Source organism: Pyrus communis, chromosome 5, assembly GCF_041283825.1.
Source record: "Pyrus communis isolate YQ-2024b chromosome 5, ASM4128382v1, whole genome shotgun sequence".
Taxonomy (NCBI): domain Eukaryota; kingdom Viridiplantae; phylum Streptophyta; class Magnoliopsida; order Rosales; family Rosaceae; genus Pyrus; species Pyrus communis.
In genome coordinates, this window is record NC_142569.1 from 1,830,761 (window position 1) to 1,847,830 (window position 17,070).

General features: G+C 37.3%; 3 protein-coding genes and 1 pseudogene across 3 annotated transcripts; 3 read left to right on the top strand and 1 right to left on the bottom strand.

Moving 5' to 3' along the window:
• The first annotated feature begins 3,314 nt into the window (after nt 1-3,314).
• Nucleotides 3,315-4,090, top strand: LOC137721741 (calcium-binding protein PBP1 pseudogene; annotated as a pseudogene).
• A 2,084-nt stretch (nt 4,091-6,174) lies between these two features.
• On the top strand, nt 6,175-6,941 carry LOC137725137 (uncharacterized). Its single transcript, XM_068463726.2, has one exon. The coding sequence runs from the start codon at nt 6,309-6,311 to the stop codon at nt 6,732-6,734; it is 426 nt and encodes a 141-aa protein (XP_068319827.2). The 5' UTR covers nt 6,175-6,308; the 3' UTR covers nt 6,735-6,941.
• A 1,600-nt stretch (nt 6,942-8,541) lies between these two features.
• Nucleotides 8,542-11,625, bottom strand: LOC137725136 (universal stress protein PHOS32). Its single transcript, XM_068463725.2, has 2 exons — nt 10,753-11,625; nt 8,542-8,809 (listed from the first exon to the last, which is right to left on the bottom strand). Exons 1-2 carry the CDS (start codon nt 11,438-11,440, stop codon nt 8,790-8,792), a joined length of 708 nt encoding a protein of 235 aa, XP_068319826.2. The 5' UTR covers nt 11,441-11,625; the 3' UTR covers nt 8,542-8,789.
• Nucleotides 11,626-12,366: 741 nt separating this feature from the next.
• Nucleotides 12,367-15,117, top strand: LOC137725134 (E3 ubiquitin-protein ligase CSU1). The gene is made up of 2 exons (XM_068463723.2): nt 12,367-12,764; nt 14,085-15,117. Exons 1-2 carry the CDS (start codon nt 12,526-12,528, stop codon nt 14,755-14,757), a joined length of 912 nt encoding a protein of 303 aa, XP_068319824.2. The 5' UTR covers nt 12,367-12,525; the 3' UTR covers nt 14,758-15,117.
• The last annotated feature ends 1,953 nt before the right edge of the window (nt 15,118-17,070 follow it).

A 17,070-nucleotide genomic window follows, 5' to 3' on the forward strand; every position in this document is an offset into this window, starting at 1 on the left:
TGGACGCCACGAACGGGTTGTATGTTAGATATACGTTATATGTTGGAGGTTCCAAGTAGGGCATACTTTAGGAAAACCTAACATTCAAATACGCATGGGTAATTCACAAGTAATTGGAAGAACTACGTAGAATTGTTAAGGTGACGGTGGAAACCTAGTGCTCAAATTTATTTTCAAAACTATTTTCTTTTGTTCTCTTTACATTGCCAATTTATTTAATTGTTTTTAATTAAATTCGTTTTTAATATTCTAGGTCATAAAATCAACCTCTTCCAAACTTTGTTTTTCAAATAATTAATTAAAATTTGGTATTTACATAAATTATTCATTCAATTCCTGTGGAGAACGACCTTACTTGAGCTGCTATACTACAATTACCTTGTGCTCTTGCAAGTATTTAAAGTGTTTTTATCCTTACTTTTGCAAGTGGTAAAAATCCTTATCAACTATTATCTGTCATTTTCTGTAGTTTTTGAGCTTATTATTAAAATTATTCTTCTTTTACTACATATTTTAAAATTTCATATAATAATACATGGATTGATTATATCACGTGACGGTGATTTAGTACGCCAAATTATTTATATACTCATGTAAAATTTATTGAGTGTCAATTCTCAATAAATGACAGCTCATCATTGGTTTGTTGTTAGGTTGTTAAAAAAAATTAGTTAGTCTGTTCGAAGTGTAAGAATAAAGTTTTAAGCTAGATATATGTGTGTATAAAAGCTCTGTAATTGTGAGGATACAAATCATTAAGCCTAAAATACAATTCATACATTTTACTCTTTCTCTCTTTCTCTCTCTCAAGTTCTTCATTTTCCTGCATTCCTTATTGCTCTTTGATTCTTTTCATTGGTTAGTTGTTAGGTTGTTAAAAAGATTAGTTAGTTTGTTAGAAGTGTAAGAATACAATTTTAAGCTATATATATGTGTGTATACAAGTTCTATAATTGTGAGAATCCAATTCATCAAGTCTAAAATACAATTCATACATTTTACTTTTTTTTTTCTCTCTCAAATTCTTTATTTTTCTGCATTCCTTATTGCTCTTTGATTCTTTCTCAATGTAGTTAATAAAATTTAATGGACTCATAGCTGTAAGGCTGTACTCAATTTTGCAAGTGCTGCCTCTTTCTCCCTTGGAACGTACGTAACGTCGCATATCAATTTTCAAAGCAAAATTGATAGGCAATTTTGGGGAGGTACTACGTGGAATTTTGCATACTCATACTTTCTTTTTTCGGCAGGTAAAACTTCAAAGATGTTGACAAATCCCAAATTAACTACTGCTCATTAGGCATCGTCTTGTTGTTTACTTTGGTTAGGTGAATGCACATGCGTGGAATGCTTTGAACTTTCGTGGTTGGTCCTGTAAATTACTTTTCGTATACGTGCATGTTTATATATGGACCCAATCCACATACTCTTCTACCATTTCAATTTGGTTGTGGGAAAAGAATTAAAAAGGGGTGTACTATCCACACATCTTATGTTACTTCTTACATATTCTTTGTTAATTTCTATCCGTTGATTTTCTTCAATTCATCCGATCCGACGGGCAAAAATTAGAAGGGTGTGTAAATATCACACCCTAATTAAAAAAGGTATTACTTGCAAAGAAACTAAAGAAAAAGAAAAATGAACTTAACTCCACACAAGTGTTATATGATCATACTTTTAGTAAAAGGAAAACTAAAGAAAAATCCAAAAAAACTATAGTTTTAATGAAAAATGAAATAAAGGTACAATGAATGGTACCAGAAAAAAGGTAAAAATATGGTTTTTTTGTTAAAAGTGAATAGTACCAGGAGTGTTTTGTTAAAACTCCCTTTAATAAAAGACGCTCTTACCACACGATGAATGCTACTACACAATTCAAGAAATTATTTGGTGTCTTTACGAAACAATAAAAAATAATTAAGTTATAATTGGTGTCACTATCAAACTATTGACACATGACGTTACAACTCACTTATGTGACAACATATACATGTATTTATTTATCATTGTTATACCATATGTCTGTAAAATATTAGTTTTATTGTCAACTCATATTATAATACTTGACATCGGAAGATTATCACTCCCAAAATTTTTTCCTACACGACATATGTATTATCTATTTTTCATTTTAGTTTTGGCTAGATTTTTATAATATGTTTTTATCGCAATCTAAAATATGTTTTTATAATATGAGTGAATTTTTGTTGATATTATGCGTTATTCTCCTTATACTGTCGAAGTTTTCTATTAGAAAAAAATGGTTGATATTACATGCTAAAAGTGAGAACATCAACTTTATAATCATTTACGCATATTATAATGCATGAAGTAATTACACCATTGTTATGTGATTCTAATTACCACCTAAATTAGTGATATTATGTGGCAAAATTCTGTCTGCTAGCTGTCAGATGCTGATTTGGAAAGAGCTCATGCATGCCAAGTTTCATCTTTTCAGGAAAATGCTATTTAATTGCTTGCCATGCATGACTAGGGGTGGTTCGGTATGGGATACCATACCGAAATTAGTATCCCGAATCCCAAACCAAAATTTTTGGGACGGGAATTTGAAGACCAATCCCAAACCAAATTTTCGGGAATCCCAAATTTCGGGAATCCCGAACTATTTTCGGGATTTTGGGACAAATCGGGAATCCCAAATTGAAATATGAAATTATGAATTTTTTTTCAAATATATAATTCAAGAACACATTCATGAACTAGGAATTTCATTTCATTCACACTACCATTTAATTGAACATTGGCATGTCTGACTGTTTTTATCATAGTCAAAATTCAAATTAATTAAACCCTTTTTGCAATCTGTTGAGAGACAAAAGAATCAAGTCTTCTGAAATCATCAGCCATGGCAGCAGCAATAATAAAATCCACATGAATATCAAACAGAACATGAAAAATATGCAAGGTGTTGGACATTCCAGGTTGCAGAGCATGAATTAGAAACTACTAGCATCAATTATAAAAGAATAATATATATATATGTATAAATATATATATAATAATTAACATTATATATTTTCGGTTCGGTATGGGATTCCCGAAATATTGAGAAGCCAATCCCGAATCCCATACCAAAATTTTGGGATCGGTTCGGGATAGCATCCCGAAAATTTCGGGAATTTCGGTTTGGGAAATTTTTGGTTTGGGATTGGGATTTTTTCGGTTCGGTTTAGGATTTTTGGGAATTTTTTCCACCCCTATGCATGACTACCTGACCCTCTTTACTTTCTGGACCTTCCCATGTAATTTCGAGGAAAGAGAAGCCTCTCAGAAATGAAACATCCCACCAACTATAACGCAGAGCAAATTTCGATCATGCCGGCGTGTTATCTGTACAATTTAATTTGTTGTCATCCACGGCACTCCCTCTTTCCTCGACATCTTCCTCATTTTCTCCATTAATTCACTCAATTTCCCTGATAATATATAAACCCCACGCTAGCTCACTTTTCCACACATAAAATATTTGAAAACCGACGCACAAAAACCCCAACTTTATTTTCTCCGGCAAACTATAGGATAATCTACGCTGAATTAAACCCTAGCCTTTATTCGTTTCATCAAATTTTCACCTTGGAAATTAAATCAATGGCTTTTCGAAATGGGGTTATTGTGTTTGAAGATTTCTTTCCAGCCATGGTTGAGAAATTGGGAGCAGAAGGGTTTATGGAGGAGCTGTCGAAAGGGTTTCGGTTGTTGACGGATGGAGAGAAGGGAGTGATCACATTTGAGAGCTTGAAGAAGAACTCGGGATTGCTTGGATTGCAAGGCATGAGCGATGAGGAGATCATGTGCATGCTCAAGGAAGGTGATTTGGACGGTGATGGCGCCTTGGATGAGATGGAGTTTTGCACCCTCATGTTCAGATTGAGCCCTGCCATGATGCAAAGTTCTCAAGAATTACTGGTGGTAGCTTTAGATATGTAATAAATTATAAAATGTAGGATCTCTCTTATGTGGGAATTTCAGTTTCTTTCATTTCTTTGTTCTTCTTGCTCATCTTAGTTTTGTAATTTCGGGTAGCTTATAATAATAAAACAGGTTACTCCTCTCTTTTCTTACTGCTGTTTTAGTTTCACTCTTCAAATTAGTTGTTTGCATGATTTGCATCCCTTGACTTCTTTGTTATATGGTTGTCATCACCTGGTTTCTCAATTAACCAATGTGATTTAAGTCAAATTTATAGGGAAAGGAACATGGTGGTTGATGATTTGGCAAAGATTGAGTTTTTCTTTGTACTTGAATTGTATTATGTTGGATACCCTCCTTCTTCAATTGTTGGTTTACTTCCAGATGATATTTTCAAGATTACTAGAACTCAGGCTGTTTATGTAAGCCCCTCAAGTTGATTTCTTTCTTTGTTTAGCGGCTTGAGCTTTGAGCCCTCTTTGTAACAGCCAAAAAAAGAGAGAGAATGCTTTAGAATTTAAATGGGATGTCCTAGGCATATAGTGGACCACAATATGGGACTCTTCCGAAATCGGAATTAGGAGGTTACGGGGCCTGGATGGGATTAGCCCGGGCCACTAAGTCCAAAAAAACAATGTTAATCATTTGTTCCGTATAATATATATATATATATATATATATATATATATATATATATTTTTATTTGAAACTTCTAGACGTGTAGTTAGCTACCAATTAGTTTAGCTAATAGTTAAGTTCTTTCAAAGGCTTAAGACATGCATGAAAGAATGAGATCAAACTCAGTTTGCATCCATTTTTGAGTTTGGGAAATGGTGGAAATAATATTAGTTGCAAATCTTTTATTGAAATTATTGAAAGAGGAGATCGAACATAAGACTCACAGTCAAGACATTGCTTGTAATTACCTGAGTTACAAGTCTCATGTGATTCTCCATCCGCCAACAAATTCAGCAAGTTGTGTCTTCTACACATGCATATACAGGAAGCTAGTAGGTTCACCTAGCCATCCCACAGATTTCACAGAACTACTTGGTTTATTGGGATTGAAAGGAAAGGGATCCGGATTTCTTTCACCAAATCCTATCAATCAATAAATTCAGATTTTTAAAATTTGATCCAATGGTTAAAGTTATTATAACTTTTAAAGATGCTTCCTATTTTTAGCCACTGAATCAAATTTCAAAGATCTGAATTTGTTGATTAGTAAGATTTGATAGAAATGATCTGAAGAAGATCCCTTTCCGAATTGAAAAACGAAAATAAGAAAAGCAATGTGTGTGACAGCAACCCTTTGAAATTTATCCACAAAATAACCCAGTTCACTGGAATTTAGACACCTGTAGTGTCTAAATAAATAAAACTGAGACTTGAGAGGCTCGATCTTATCTTGCATCAATTTTGTTGTCAAAATTCAGAGCGCACTGGGTTCATGCACGACCAACCACAGATTTCTCCAATTGGACCCAGCGGGTGGACCTCTCTATGGGACCCCGCCCCAATCTACATTGCATGGTTGGTGCCGTTTGGTGCTGCAAAAATTTAGGTTTTAGGGTAAAAAGAGTGCTGATTGAGTGCACATAATTCCCTCATTCATCATTAAACTCTCATTAGAAGTGTTAGGATTAGTCACACACCTGCATGGGGAAATTTGTACTTCTTGTTTGTGTGTGGGAGCGATTTTACCATTTCTCAACTAATTAGAGGTCATGGAAATTTTCTTTCATGCTATGTTTGGACAAGTCACTTTGAAGTATTAAAACAAATTTAAAGCTGCTTGCTAAAATGCCTCAAAATGACAGATTTTTCAATATGATAGCAATGAGGTCCGGTACGCTAGATATCATAATATAAATGGTTGGATGTTTGAAAAAAGAAATTCAATCATTTGTATTATAATATTTGGTGTACTAAGCCGGATTTTCAGCATACTGAAAAATTCCTCCAAAAGAAGAGTACCAATAAACTACTCAAGCGTTAATTATAAAGTACTACCAAATCACTACGAAGGCACTTTTATCTATTATTCATCTGTACGCAACCTCAATGTTCTTACTTTTTTACCAGTAAAATTTCCAATACTTTTTATCTAGTATTCTTTAGCAGTTTAGTCAATAAACTTGCCTCATAAACTTAAGGAGTGAGGATGATCGGTGCATCCTTCCCAGCTCAGAAGAAAAGAAAATAATTCTTCCCTTTTTTTTTTTTTTAAAAAAAAAAGGAAAAACCAGAGCTGGTTTTTAATACAAATAGCTGCAACTTGCCCTGCATCATATGTTTTCAGCTTCTTCCCTTACATATATATACACACACACACACACAGAGCCACCAGGGGCTTAACAACATAGAGAGAGATGAAGAAGTGCGATCTGTGTGACTCTGCAGCACAAGTGCACTGCGATTCCGATCAAGCAAGCCTCTGCTGGGACTGCGACGTCAAAGTTCACGGTGCAAACTTTCTGGTGGCCAAGCATTCAAGAACTCTGCTCTGCCATGTCTGCCAATCTCCGACCCCCTGGATCGGCTCCGGTCTCAAGCTCTGCCCTACTGTTTCTGTTTGCGAGAGTTGTGTCAATAATAATGAAGGAAATCATCACGAAGACGACGACGATGAAGAAGAAGGGCAGGACGGTGCGGAAGAAGATGAAGAAAACCAAGTTGTTCCATGGTCGTGTAAGCCTCCTCCGCCTGTGTCTTCAACTTCTTCGAGCAGTAGGGAAGAACGATTAAGTGAAAGCGTGAACATTTCCAGATCAACAGCCAGAAGGGAACCCAGGTGACCAGATTAATTGACTAACTTCATTTCCATCGGTGCACAATTTGATCTGTTTTGTGCATAAACTTCTGCAAGTAGCCAACTTCATTTCCATCGGTGCACACTGGGGAATGATTTCCGTTATTCTTACATTCCGTACTTCCATTTCAACTTTCAATACTCTCTTAAGATTTTAAGTTTATCATTGAGTTTTCTCTTAATTATTCAATTTAATGGCAGAAAAAATAACTTTCGTACATCGTATTAGGGAGAATAACTTCCGTGAGATAACGATTTCATTTGTGAGTATCTTAGGCTAATTACGAAGTGTCACGTTAAAAAGTTAATTCTCATAATAGTATGCGATGAACTTAGAACAAAGTCACAATAACATCTCTGATGCATGAAAGTTATTGTACATACTTGGGGTAATTGTGGGCGTGATTAGCGGTTTATTTGGTTGAGCCTTGAATAACTTTACATAATACTTGAAAAATACTACCGTATCACCAAAATATATCCCTGTATAACGTAATGAGTGAGACGCTCAACTTTTAGATATAATATAAATTGCATGAACCACAAGTATTCTAATTTTGAAAACTCTGTCATAAATTTCCAGCATCCTGGAACAAGAAAAAGAAAAATATGATTTGACCTTACAAGTGGACCAGTGCTTAACTTTAGCACCCTTAACTCCAATCCAATTTTACTGATATATTTTTTAATTGGGAAGGTTTGATCTAAGCAGGTTGTTACTAGATGTGAGAGAGGCATACAAAATTGCTTCCTGTTGAGTAATTTACTACACATGGAAGATTCTCTTTTGCAATTATTTACGTTTTCAATGACGTTGTTTCGACCTATCAATGTTTATGATGTATACATAAAGTGATAATATTGTCAAATAGAAGCTTCTTGCGTGATAAATTTTAACAATATAGTATCTGTAAACTTAATCACGGGAGGGCGATGGGGCCAAATCATGGAACATGACCACGTGCGTACCATAAATCATGATTTAGCAATATAGTATTTTAATTGCAAGTTGATTAGTGATTATTAAGAAAGCTAATAAACAAAAATTAAGATGTAATGAAAAGAAATAAGGGATCAAGAAAGGGGCAGAGAGCGTCCTTGGGGATTTGTTTTGTGGTGAAAATCGAAATTCTTTGCTTCTACTTGCAGAGGGAGACAATGTGGTTGTGTGGTGAATCCATTTCAAAAGTTGAACACCTCGAGATGTGTGATATTTAGGGTTTATGTTGGATCGTCTCTTTTACGATTATGAGTAATATTTTTGGTGCGACTGTTTTATGTTGGGGATGTCCACCACTCATGTTATAATACTACTTTTATATTCTAAATTATGACACATCAAGTAGGTTGTATACTTAAATTACGGGATGTTCACTCCGAACTTCTTTGTTCGGAATCCGCAGAACGAAAGATCCAGAACATTCAAGAGAAAGAGAAGGAAATTTGGGCCGTTCAAGTTCTTAGGTTCTTGTGAAGTCGACCAGTGAGATGAGGGCTGTAGAATTGAAATTGAGTGGTCCGAATCTCTCACTCTACAAGCTCCAAACACAGAAATCCAGAATGAATCTCAATCCCTTAAATTATAAGATTTCAATTAATTAACACCACACGTCTGTCTTGACTTTACTTACATCACCAAAGTATGGGCCTAAATTCGCATTTCACCTTATGAAGCCCGCAAAAGGCCCAACAATTAGATATGGGTGGCCAGCTTTTAGTTTTTTATTTTATTTTATTTTTAATCAAAACTCATGCAACAAGATGAAAGTGCAGGCTTTGTACATGCAGAATGCTGAAAGGAAGAAGAAAGACACTCATCCATTATTCATCATCCCGGAGCATCATAAACCATGCGAATGCAGTAAAAAGGTGGTTAAAACAACGATCAGTAGATTCAGTACCCGCCAGACCGGAATAAAAGAAAGCAAAAACAGAGACTCAGTAGTACCGCCACACTTTTTCCATACAAGGTGATTACACATGAACCGGGAGTATTTGATCAACATCATCTGAAAGCTCGTCCAGCATCTCCATCTGTTGTTCAGTGCGCCTTATCGGCATCTGCAAGGCATTAATTCGATGTCAATTTCCAACTGAATCGTTGAGAGAGAGGTAAACCATATAAAACTTACGAAAAAAGCTCTAACAAGATGAATACAAGATGAACTTATATACATAGTTCAAAACCATTGGCTCGAGAATAATTGCCAACAAATAAAGGATGGATGTCCAGATTATCATTGAACTCCAGAGTTGACTTAATCCTTCTGCACAAGACTTATGTTTGGTACTGAGCATGAAGAAACATTTGACCAGATAATTCAATACCACATGGACATTAGTATTCTGAAGAAACAACCTACTACATGGACTCATCCAGCCGAGCGACACAAGTGTGGAGTGCACATTCAATCATGATGCCTAAAGACCCTACAGTGCAAACGACCTAGCTATCTTGGAAGGAACCTTACAAGTGTCAGCACTTACAAAACACTTATCGTTGACTATTCATAACTAATTCTAGGGTTAACAGGACTCAAATCAAAGTATCATGCAAATAGGATTGTCACAATGCAAAGCATATGGCATGCCGGGTAAGACTCAATCACTCATCAAACACCAACCTAAAACCATCATGAACCCCTTTTTGTTCAGCGTTCTTAAATCCTCAGTTTCCACTAGAAGAAACTTCTAGTAAAGCAGGTTTCAGATAATCCAATGTATATCACCGACATAGCAGCACAAACAATTGAAGGAATGGTAGTAAAGGATCCACATTGAAAACACTAGCAAGGATATAACACATACAAGCCTACACGTAACATGACAGCACAACTAGTAGTTACAATCTGCCATTTTATTTGCCTGAATATTTTTAAAGAATGGTAGTAGGGAATTAGGGATCCATATAGAAAACATGAAGCACTAGCAAGAACGCTCCTACAAAAACCACTGGTTCCTCCTATTAATCCATGTGTTTGTTTTCGAGTATTGATTATTAGGAATGTTGGTTGTAAAACATTAGTTTGTTTCAAAAGTATAAACGCCGTGAAAAATACTGTTCATGCAACCGATATATACTAACATTGAAGATACCAACAAAAAGGGAAAACACTTGCTTATTTGATGCCATGAAACATCAATTATAACCTTATCCTAGAGACTTCTATTCCTTCTACCATTATAACTCTTTCCAATAAAGAGACTTCTATTACTATTCCTTACAAGAAACACAATCAAATGAAAACTTGAGAATCCAAATACCTAACTGTTATATTTTACTAGAAGTCAAATGCATGTACTAATTGAAGCCCTTAAAGGTGAAATTGGTGCTAAAATTACACAATGAAGGCTGAAACAGCGTTAAACTCGATGTCTCAAAATCTAAAAGGGAATGTTAATGATGAAGCCATTATTTGCAATTTACATTTAAGAAACATCAAAGGCGACAAGCAAGTGGATCATGCCCTCGCCTCACATCCACCCACCCAGGTGTTTAGCTACTTCAACTTATCGCTCTCAGAGAATAAACTGCCTCCTACTTACGTGTATTACATGTTAAACAAATATGTTACTTCAGAGAGAATGACGAAAAAAAGGAAACCGTCTAAATAACGCAACGCAAAGTAGAAGGCTTTTATGGCGGCTCTCATTCTTGAACGCAATGTTTTTGGCAAAAGAGATAAAACGTTACAAAGGAAACACACAACTTTGCCAACGTTTGGATTTGCACTGGCTTAGATAGAGAATTGGACCACTTGAGTAAAACAAAATTCGGAAAGCAAGAATTCAAAGCAGGATTAACAACTAATCAGACATTAATCCGAAGCTCATACCAAGGACAAACCTTTAATCATCTCCAAACACAGATTCCCAATCAAATGCACAATCGCAGTACTAATACTAACTATGGAATTTGATGGATTTAAAGCAGGATTAACAACAAATGCATGGTAATAATCAAGAATTAAAGAAAAATGGCAGAGAAAGCTCAAAGTTCAAACCTTTATGCAAAGCGTCATGAAACTCCGGCTCCTCCTCAGGCACGACGGGGCAGTCAAAGTTACCTTGCTTTACGGCGTCGTTTTCATCATCCTTGTCATCGGAGAACCTCACGACGATGACAGGGCAAACGCAGTGTTGCACGCAGTAGTCACTGACACTGCCGAGCCTGGCCTTGGAGGTCCGCTTAGAAGCCCCGAATCCCCGGCTGCCCATCACGACGGCGCTGAGGCCAAGCCTCTCAACCTCCAAACACAACCGCTCCTTCATGTCGTGGTCCTTGACTATGTGGATCTTGTATGGCGTCTTGGCCTCCTCGAGCGGCTTGGCGAGGTCGTTGGCCTTGGTGACGGTGAAATTGTCGAAATCGTCCTCGAGCTTCTGCTGGGACTCCTGGTCCTCGGGGATGGAGACGTCGGTGGCGCCCCAGTCGGCGCCGTAGAGGACGCTGGTGGGACGGACGTGGAGGAGGATGACGGCGTCTCCGGGGCGGAGGTAGTTCTGGACGGCCCATTTAACAGCGAAGGCGCTCTCGTCGCTGAGATCGACGGCGATCCCGATCCGTCGCTGGGCTCCGGAGGTGGGGGTCCCGCTGGGAGGGTAGCGCGGGGACGACGGTTGGACTACGATTGCCGCAGCGGACTGGCGGTCTCCGGGTTCCGATAACGGGCTCTTTCTGGGAGAAGCCATGGGGATATAATCGGAATATTTGAGAAGAACGATGGTAAAAGGATTCAACGAGTGTCTTTTTTTTTTTTCAGTAGACAGAGTGTCGAGGTCGCAAATATTTTAAGTGAATTTTGGGCAATTTTTGGGTACGCTTTCTGGCAAAATGGGTCGGGGCTGCCTCAACTTTTATTCTTGCCTCTAAGAATAAAAATTAATAGAAGTAGTCTTTAATTTATCTTGTTGTTTCTTTTTCGTCCAATTTTAAACTACACAACATCTTATAGTTTTTTTTTTTTTTTTAATTTTATACAATGACTTACGATGTTGTATTAATTTTGTGTAATCGTCAGAAAGTTGTTAAGTTGATCATTAAATTATGAGATGTCAGTTGTATTTAGGGTCAGTTATTATTTAATGGTTCCTCAATTTATCAAAACACGTAGTTATAATTCTTCAACTAAAAATTCATTATTATTGGTTTCTCAACTTTAATTCAACTGGAGAAACGGCCCCTTAACTTTAACTCAATTGGAGTAATGTTTCCTCAATTTTAACCAAATTGTAGCAATGATCCTTCCAACATAACTCATTTTGACAAAATTCTGACGAAGTTGACGAAAAAGATCATCGCTACACGTTTTGATGAGTTGAGGAACCTCAATTGTAGCAATGGTCATTCCAACATTACTTATTTTGACACAATTCTAACGAAGTTGACGAAAATGACTATAATTACACATTTTGATAAGTTGAGAGACCAATGATAATGAATTTTTAGTTAAAGGATCATTACTTCAATTTGATTAAAGTTGAGAAATTATTACTATAATTTATTTTAATATAAATCGTAAACTGTTAGAAACACGTTAAATGAACTTAAAATTGAACGAAAACTTGAGACGACAAAATACGATTTTCATATAAAATAGCAATTTAAGCTAACGTGCACGACATTCGTTAAAATGGCGTTGCTAATGAAATTCCGAAATCCAAATCGGATTAAAAAGTATTTAGGGCTAGGTTTCCATCCCCAAAATTCCCAAATCGAAAATCCGAAAAATTAAAATCCACGATCAGAAGAGTAGATTTTAATCCAATTCGAAAAGATGCCGCAGAGGCACTCGAAGAACAACAACGACCTCGCTTTCTTCACCTACGACGAGAAGAAGAAGCTCGGCTATGGAACCCAGAGGGAGCGGCTCGGCAGGGACTCCATCAAGCCCTTCGACGCCTGCTGCCTCTGCCTCAAGCCCTTCATCGACCCCATGTGCTGCCAGAAAGGCCACGTCTTTTGCAAGGAATGCATTCTCGAGTGCTTGCTTTCTCAGAAGAAGGACATCCACAGGTGTGTATGCCACTTTTCTTCCTTTCTCGAACTCTCCTTTTTGCATAATTTCGATAGTTATCGTCCAATTTGGTGTCTTTTATTTCTGTGAATCTGGCTGTATTGGGTTTCTTAAGTTTTGTGTTTTAGTGGGAGTCCTGTGATAAAACGAATTTGTATGTGGGAGAGTGAGATTTGGGGACTCAGAGAGAGCTTTTGAGCAGAAGATTTAGGTTTCAGTATGATATGAATGTCACCGTGTACTCGAGAGCTTCGAGCTGTGAGGCCCCAGACTGCACTGAATCGCAGATTCGAAAGTGGGATTTTGCTTGGTGGTCATAATTCAATGCCATTTACAATTCTTGTGTCATTGGTATTGAATCCCTTCATAAACCATGTAGCTTTATAAGACATAAGTTATATGACCGTTTTTGGAGGTTGCCATAGGAGTGTCTCATTTGAATTACATTCTGCCCTTCTGTGCGTTATGTCTCTGTACTAGGTATTTTTAGGTGAAGAAGGTTTGTCCAAATATGCCTGAGTCTGTTTTGTTGTCACATCAGCACTTGATGTTCTTGTTACTATTTATTACTACTTCAATGTGGGTTTCTTCTACGGGATCAAAGAGATTCGGAGAAATACATTCTATGTTAATTGAAATAGTGAAAATGAAGGATCTATAGTTTTAGTTCCTTGAGATCCCCTCTTGACTAACATAATCCTTAAATAGCTCTTCTTTATATGCTCGGTTAGTGGTATAGTTTTATGTTCTCATTACTAAATGACATTGCTTTTAACTGGGGAGTCTGGTTCATCGGTTTAGTGGGAATTCCCTGGAGTCTAGTGGTTCTAGGATTCCTTGGGGGACTTCAGTGGACTTTCAACCCAGTTATTTTTATAAGGAGCCAATTTTGGGACTGAAACTAATTTTGAGCATGTAAGCTTGGTTATATCAAGCTCAACGTTCTGCTGGTTGTGAGCTTTGTAGTTGGCTGTTCTTGATTGTATTTTGGTTTCCATGAGGCATTCTATGGAAGATGTGAGCTTGGCCGAGCTTGATGCCTTTTGGTTGTATTTCCTTTCAGTAACTCTGGAGTAAAATTTCACCGAGGTGTAATCAATAGGGGTGGCAATCTGGTACCCGTTAGGTACCCATTTATTTTGTACCACCACTAACAAGGTGGTAATGGTGGTGTTGGTACTGGTGGTGGTGAAATACACCTTGTTGGTAATGGTACCTAAATAAACGGGTATGCAATGGGCCATTCGCCACCCCTAAATATATCTTCAAATTTTATCATTTATGTGGTTTGTGCTTAAGGTGTTTCTTCCACTTGCCAGAAAGCTAGCTGCACATACTGCTCAGCAGAAGCAAGAAAAGAACGAGGAAGATGATCGGTTAATGCAGCAGAAAGCTAGAGAGCTTGAGGCTTTTGATCAGCAAAACCACGGTGCAATTCCACAATACAATGATAGAAACCGGAGCCAAGATAAGACTGGTTTCCACGGGGCAAACAGTGTGAAGGTCACTTCTTATGAAGAAGAGGCTCTTCGGACAATGAAAGCCTTTTGGCTGCCTTCTGCTACACCGGCAGCTCCTGTTAAAGTAGATGCTCCCTCTATGAGCACAGTCTGTCCAGAAGGAAATGAGAAACTAAAGCTGAAGTCCCTATTCTCTGTGTATTACACAGAAGACACTAACGAGAAGAAAACTTCATCTCTGGATAAGACATTTATCTGTCCGAGCTGCAAGGTTACCTTGACCAACACGCTGTCACTCGTGGCCCTTAGTTCATGCGGGCATGTGTTTTGTAAGAAATGTGCTGATAAGTTCATGGCTGTAGATAAGGTTTGCCTTGTTTGCAGCAAGGGATGCAAAGAAAGGAACTTGGTGAACTTGGCAAAAGGGGGAACAGGCTTTGCAGGGCACGATGATAATCTTGAAGCAAGAGACTTCAAGCATTTGGGGAGTGGTTCCGGATTAGGGTTGGTGAGACCCGCCGCGAAGACTTAACCTCGAAAGGATTTGGGGAGTGGTTCCAGATTAAGTTCATCCTCAAGAAAAGAAAAGAGAAGTTGCACCAAAGGTTCTTCTCTTTTGTTGTGGCTTTGATGATTTTGTAGGCGGTATGTGTAAGTTGATTTGTGCCTATGCATTGCTTGATCATGTTTTATTCTGCGTGAAGCTATAGTTATTGAACAATTAAACATGGATTACCATAAACTAAATCCTAGATAATTGATAATTGCTAAAACAGTGGGACAACCTCACAAATGATGGGGCAGCGACATAAACTTTCTTACACCATGCTATCACTGTGATAGTATTTCAAACGTTATTACGTGCAATTATTACAGTAACATTTTCGTTGCATGGAAGTTCTTGTCAGTTTAATGTATTACATAGACCAACCCTTGTAATAGGATGCTGACATTTTATTGGTGAGCTTTTTGCATGTGGGGTGTTCTAAGAGAGATTCTCAGTGTGTCGGAAACGTAGTCTGGTATACGAAGTGTCATAATATAAGTAGTTATAATTTTTTTAATAAATATTTCGGTGTATCGGACTTTATTTTCAGTATATTGAAAAATCCCTCGTGTTTTAGAGGAATGGAGAGAACACTTTATTTTTTATATTTTTTTTATTTTTTTGGAAGCTGGAGAGAACACTTTATTGGAAACTATGGAATGGATCAAAAGCTCGTGCTTATCTAAAACAAAATCCACACAGCAATGAGCCAGCAGTATCGGTCCCCACGCACGCGATACATATCGGATCATTTAAAATATAGTCCAATCCGTTAGACCTTTAATTAAAGAATCCATAAATTAATTAACCCAATTATTAAACAAATATGATTAAGCCAAGTGGGATTTATGCATGAAACGTGGCAAATACAGCTCACGCTCCAGTGGGCGTTGTTGACGAGAAATTTTTCAATGTGATCCGAATACGAGATGATACATCACTTGTTATTGTATAAATAGCGGAAGAGAAGTGTTAGTGACATTCCAAAAATCTCATTTTACACTTCTCACAAGTGTATTTTTCTTTCTAAATATAAAAAGTTTGGGAGGTAAAATGATAAATTTGGAGTGCCAATAACAATTCCCATGATGGAATATGTGTGTTAAAAAATTAAACTTTTCACTTTTTATATAATAACATGTGATATATCACTCTTGTTCCTGTCACAATAAAAAATTTCTCTTGTCAACAAGCACTTACAGGCACCTGAGGCCTAGCCATATTGATTGTTTTCTCACCCACCATTATCGCTCATTCGACTTATTTTTTATCCATCGTTTCTATCTATATTAATTTTATAATTTTCTTTTTGATAGAGTAAGATTGATTCGTTAATCTTAGAATATTATCCCCACTAATGACTTAACCTAATATCTTGAACCATAATTTAGCCTCATCCCTTTGTTTTTTAAATAATGTCTACCTAATTAAACGGCAACCCAATTTTATTCGGCCGCTGTCGTTTGGCGTCGCATGATTTTCTCTTTCTGTTGATCAATTAATACGTATTTTAGACCATCATAACAATATTATCGTAAAATAACCTCAAAATAATTGGAATCTTGGATATCAATATTGTCGCTGTATACATGGGCAATAATCTGGAGTACGGTAGATTTTTCGTGTAATATGAGATGCGGGGACAAAGTCAAGAGGAAGAAGAAAGGGAAATGAGTTGTCTGTTCGAATCAACTATCTCTTAATCAATCTAATTCATAGTTTTTCGAGTGTTACATTTTGGTGCTAATCATTTGTTCCAATTGGTTGGAGAGGAAAAGTGTCTAAAGAGATTGGTGAGGATAGAACCGCACCATAGTACATATGTCACATCTCAATCTCGACTCTGTTGTAGCACAATATTGTCCGTTTTGGGCTCCGACCATGCCCTCACTGTTTTGTTTATGGGAACTCACACGAGAACTTCTTAGTGGGTCACCCATCCTGGGAATGCTCTCCCTCGAACTCACTTAACTTCGAAGTTCTGATAGAACCCGAAGCTAGTGAGCTCCCAAAAGGCCTCATACTATATGGAGGTGGGCATATACATATAAGGAACATCACCCTTCTCCATTGGGGGACGTGAGATGTTACAATCCACCCTCCTTAAGGGCCCAACATCCTCGTCAGCACACTTGCACCGAACAGCAGAGTGGCTCTGATATCATTCTGCCACATTCCGACTCGAGCTCGACTTTGCCGTAGCATGATATTGTCCGCTTTGAGCCCCGAACACGCCCTTACAGTTTTGTTTCTGGGAACTTATACGAGAACTTCCTAGTGGGTCACCCATCATGAGAT

What these genes read in the sequence shown, in the direction of transcription:
- LOC137725134 (XM_068463723.2), top strand. Translation starts at nt 12,526, where the DNA reads ATGCCGCAGAGGCACTCGAAGAACAACAACGACCTCGCTTTCTTCACC. An exon ending in CAGAAGAAGGACATCCACAG is followed by an intron (nt 12,765 to 14,084) that starts GTGTGTATGCCA and finishes TCCACTTGCCAG; the next exon opens with AAAGCTAGCTGCACATACTG.
- LOC137725137 (XM_068463726.2), top strand. Translation starts at nt 6,309, where the DNA reads ATGAAGAAGTGCGATCTGTGTGACTCTGCAGCACAAGTGCACTGCGAT.
- LOC137725136 (XM_068463725.2), bottom strand. Translation starts at nt 11,440, where the DNA reads ATGGCTTCTCCCAGAAAGAGCCCGTTATCGGAACCCGGAGACCGCCAG. An exon ending in TCATGACGCTTTGCATAAAG is followed by an intron (nt 8,810 to 10,752) that starts GTTTGAACTTTG and finishes AATGCCTTGCAG; the next exon opens with ATGCCGATAAGGCGCACTGA.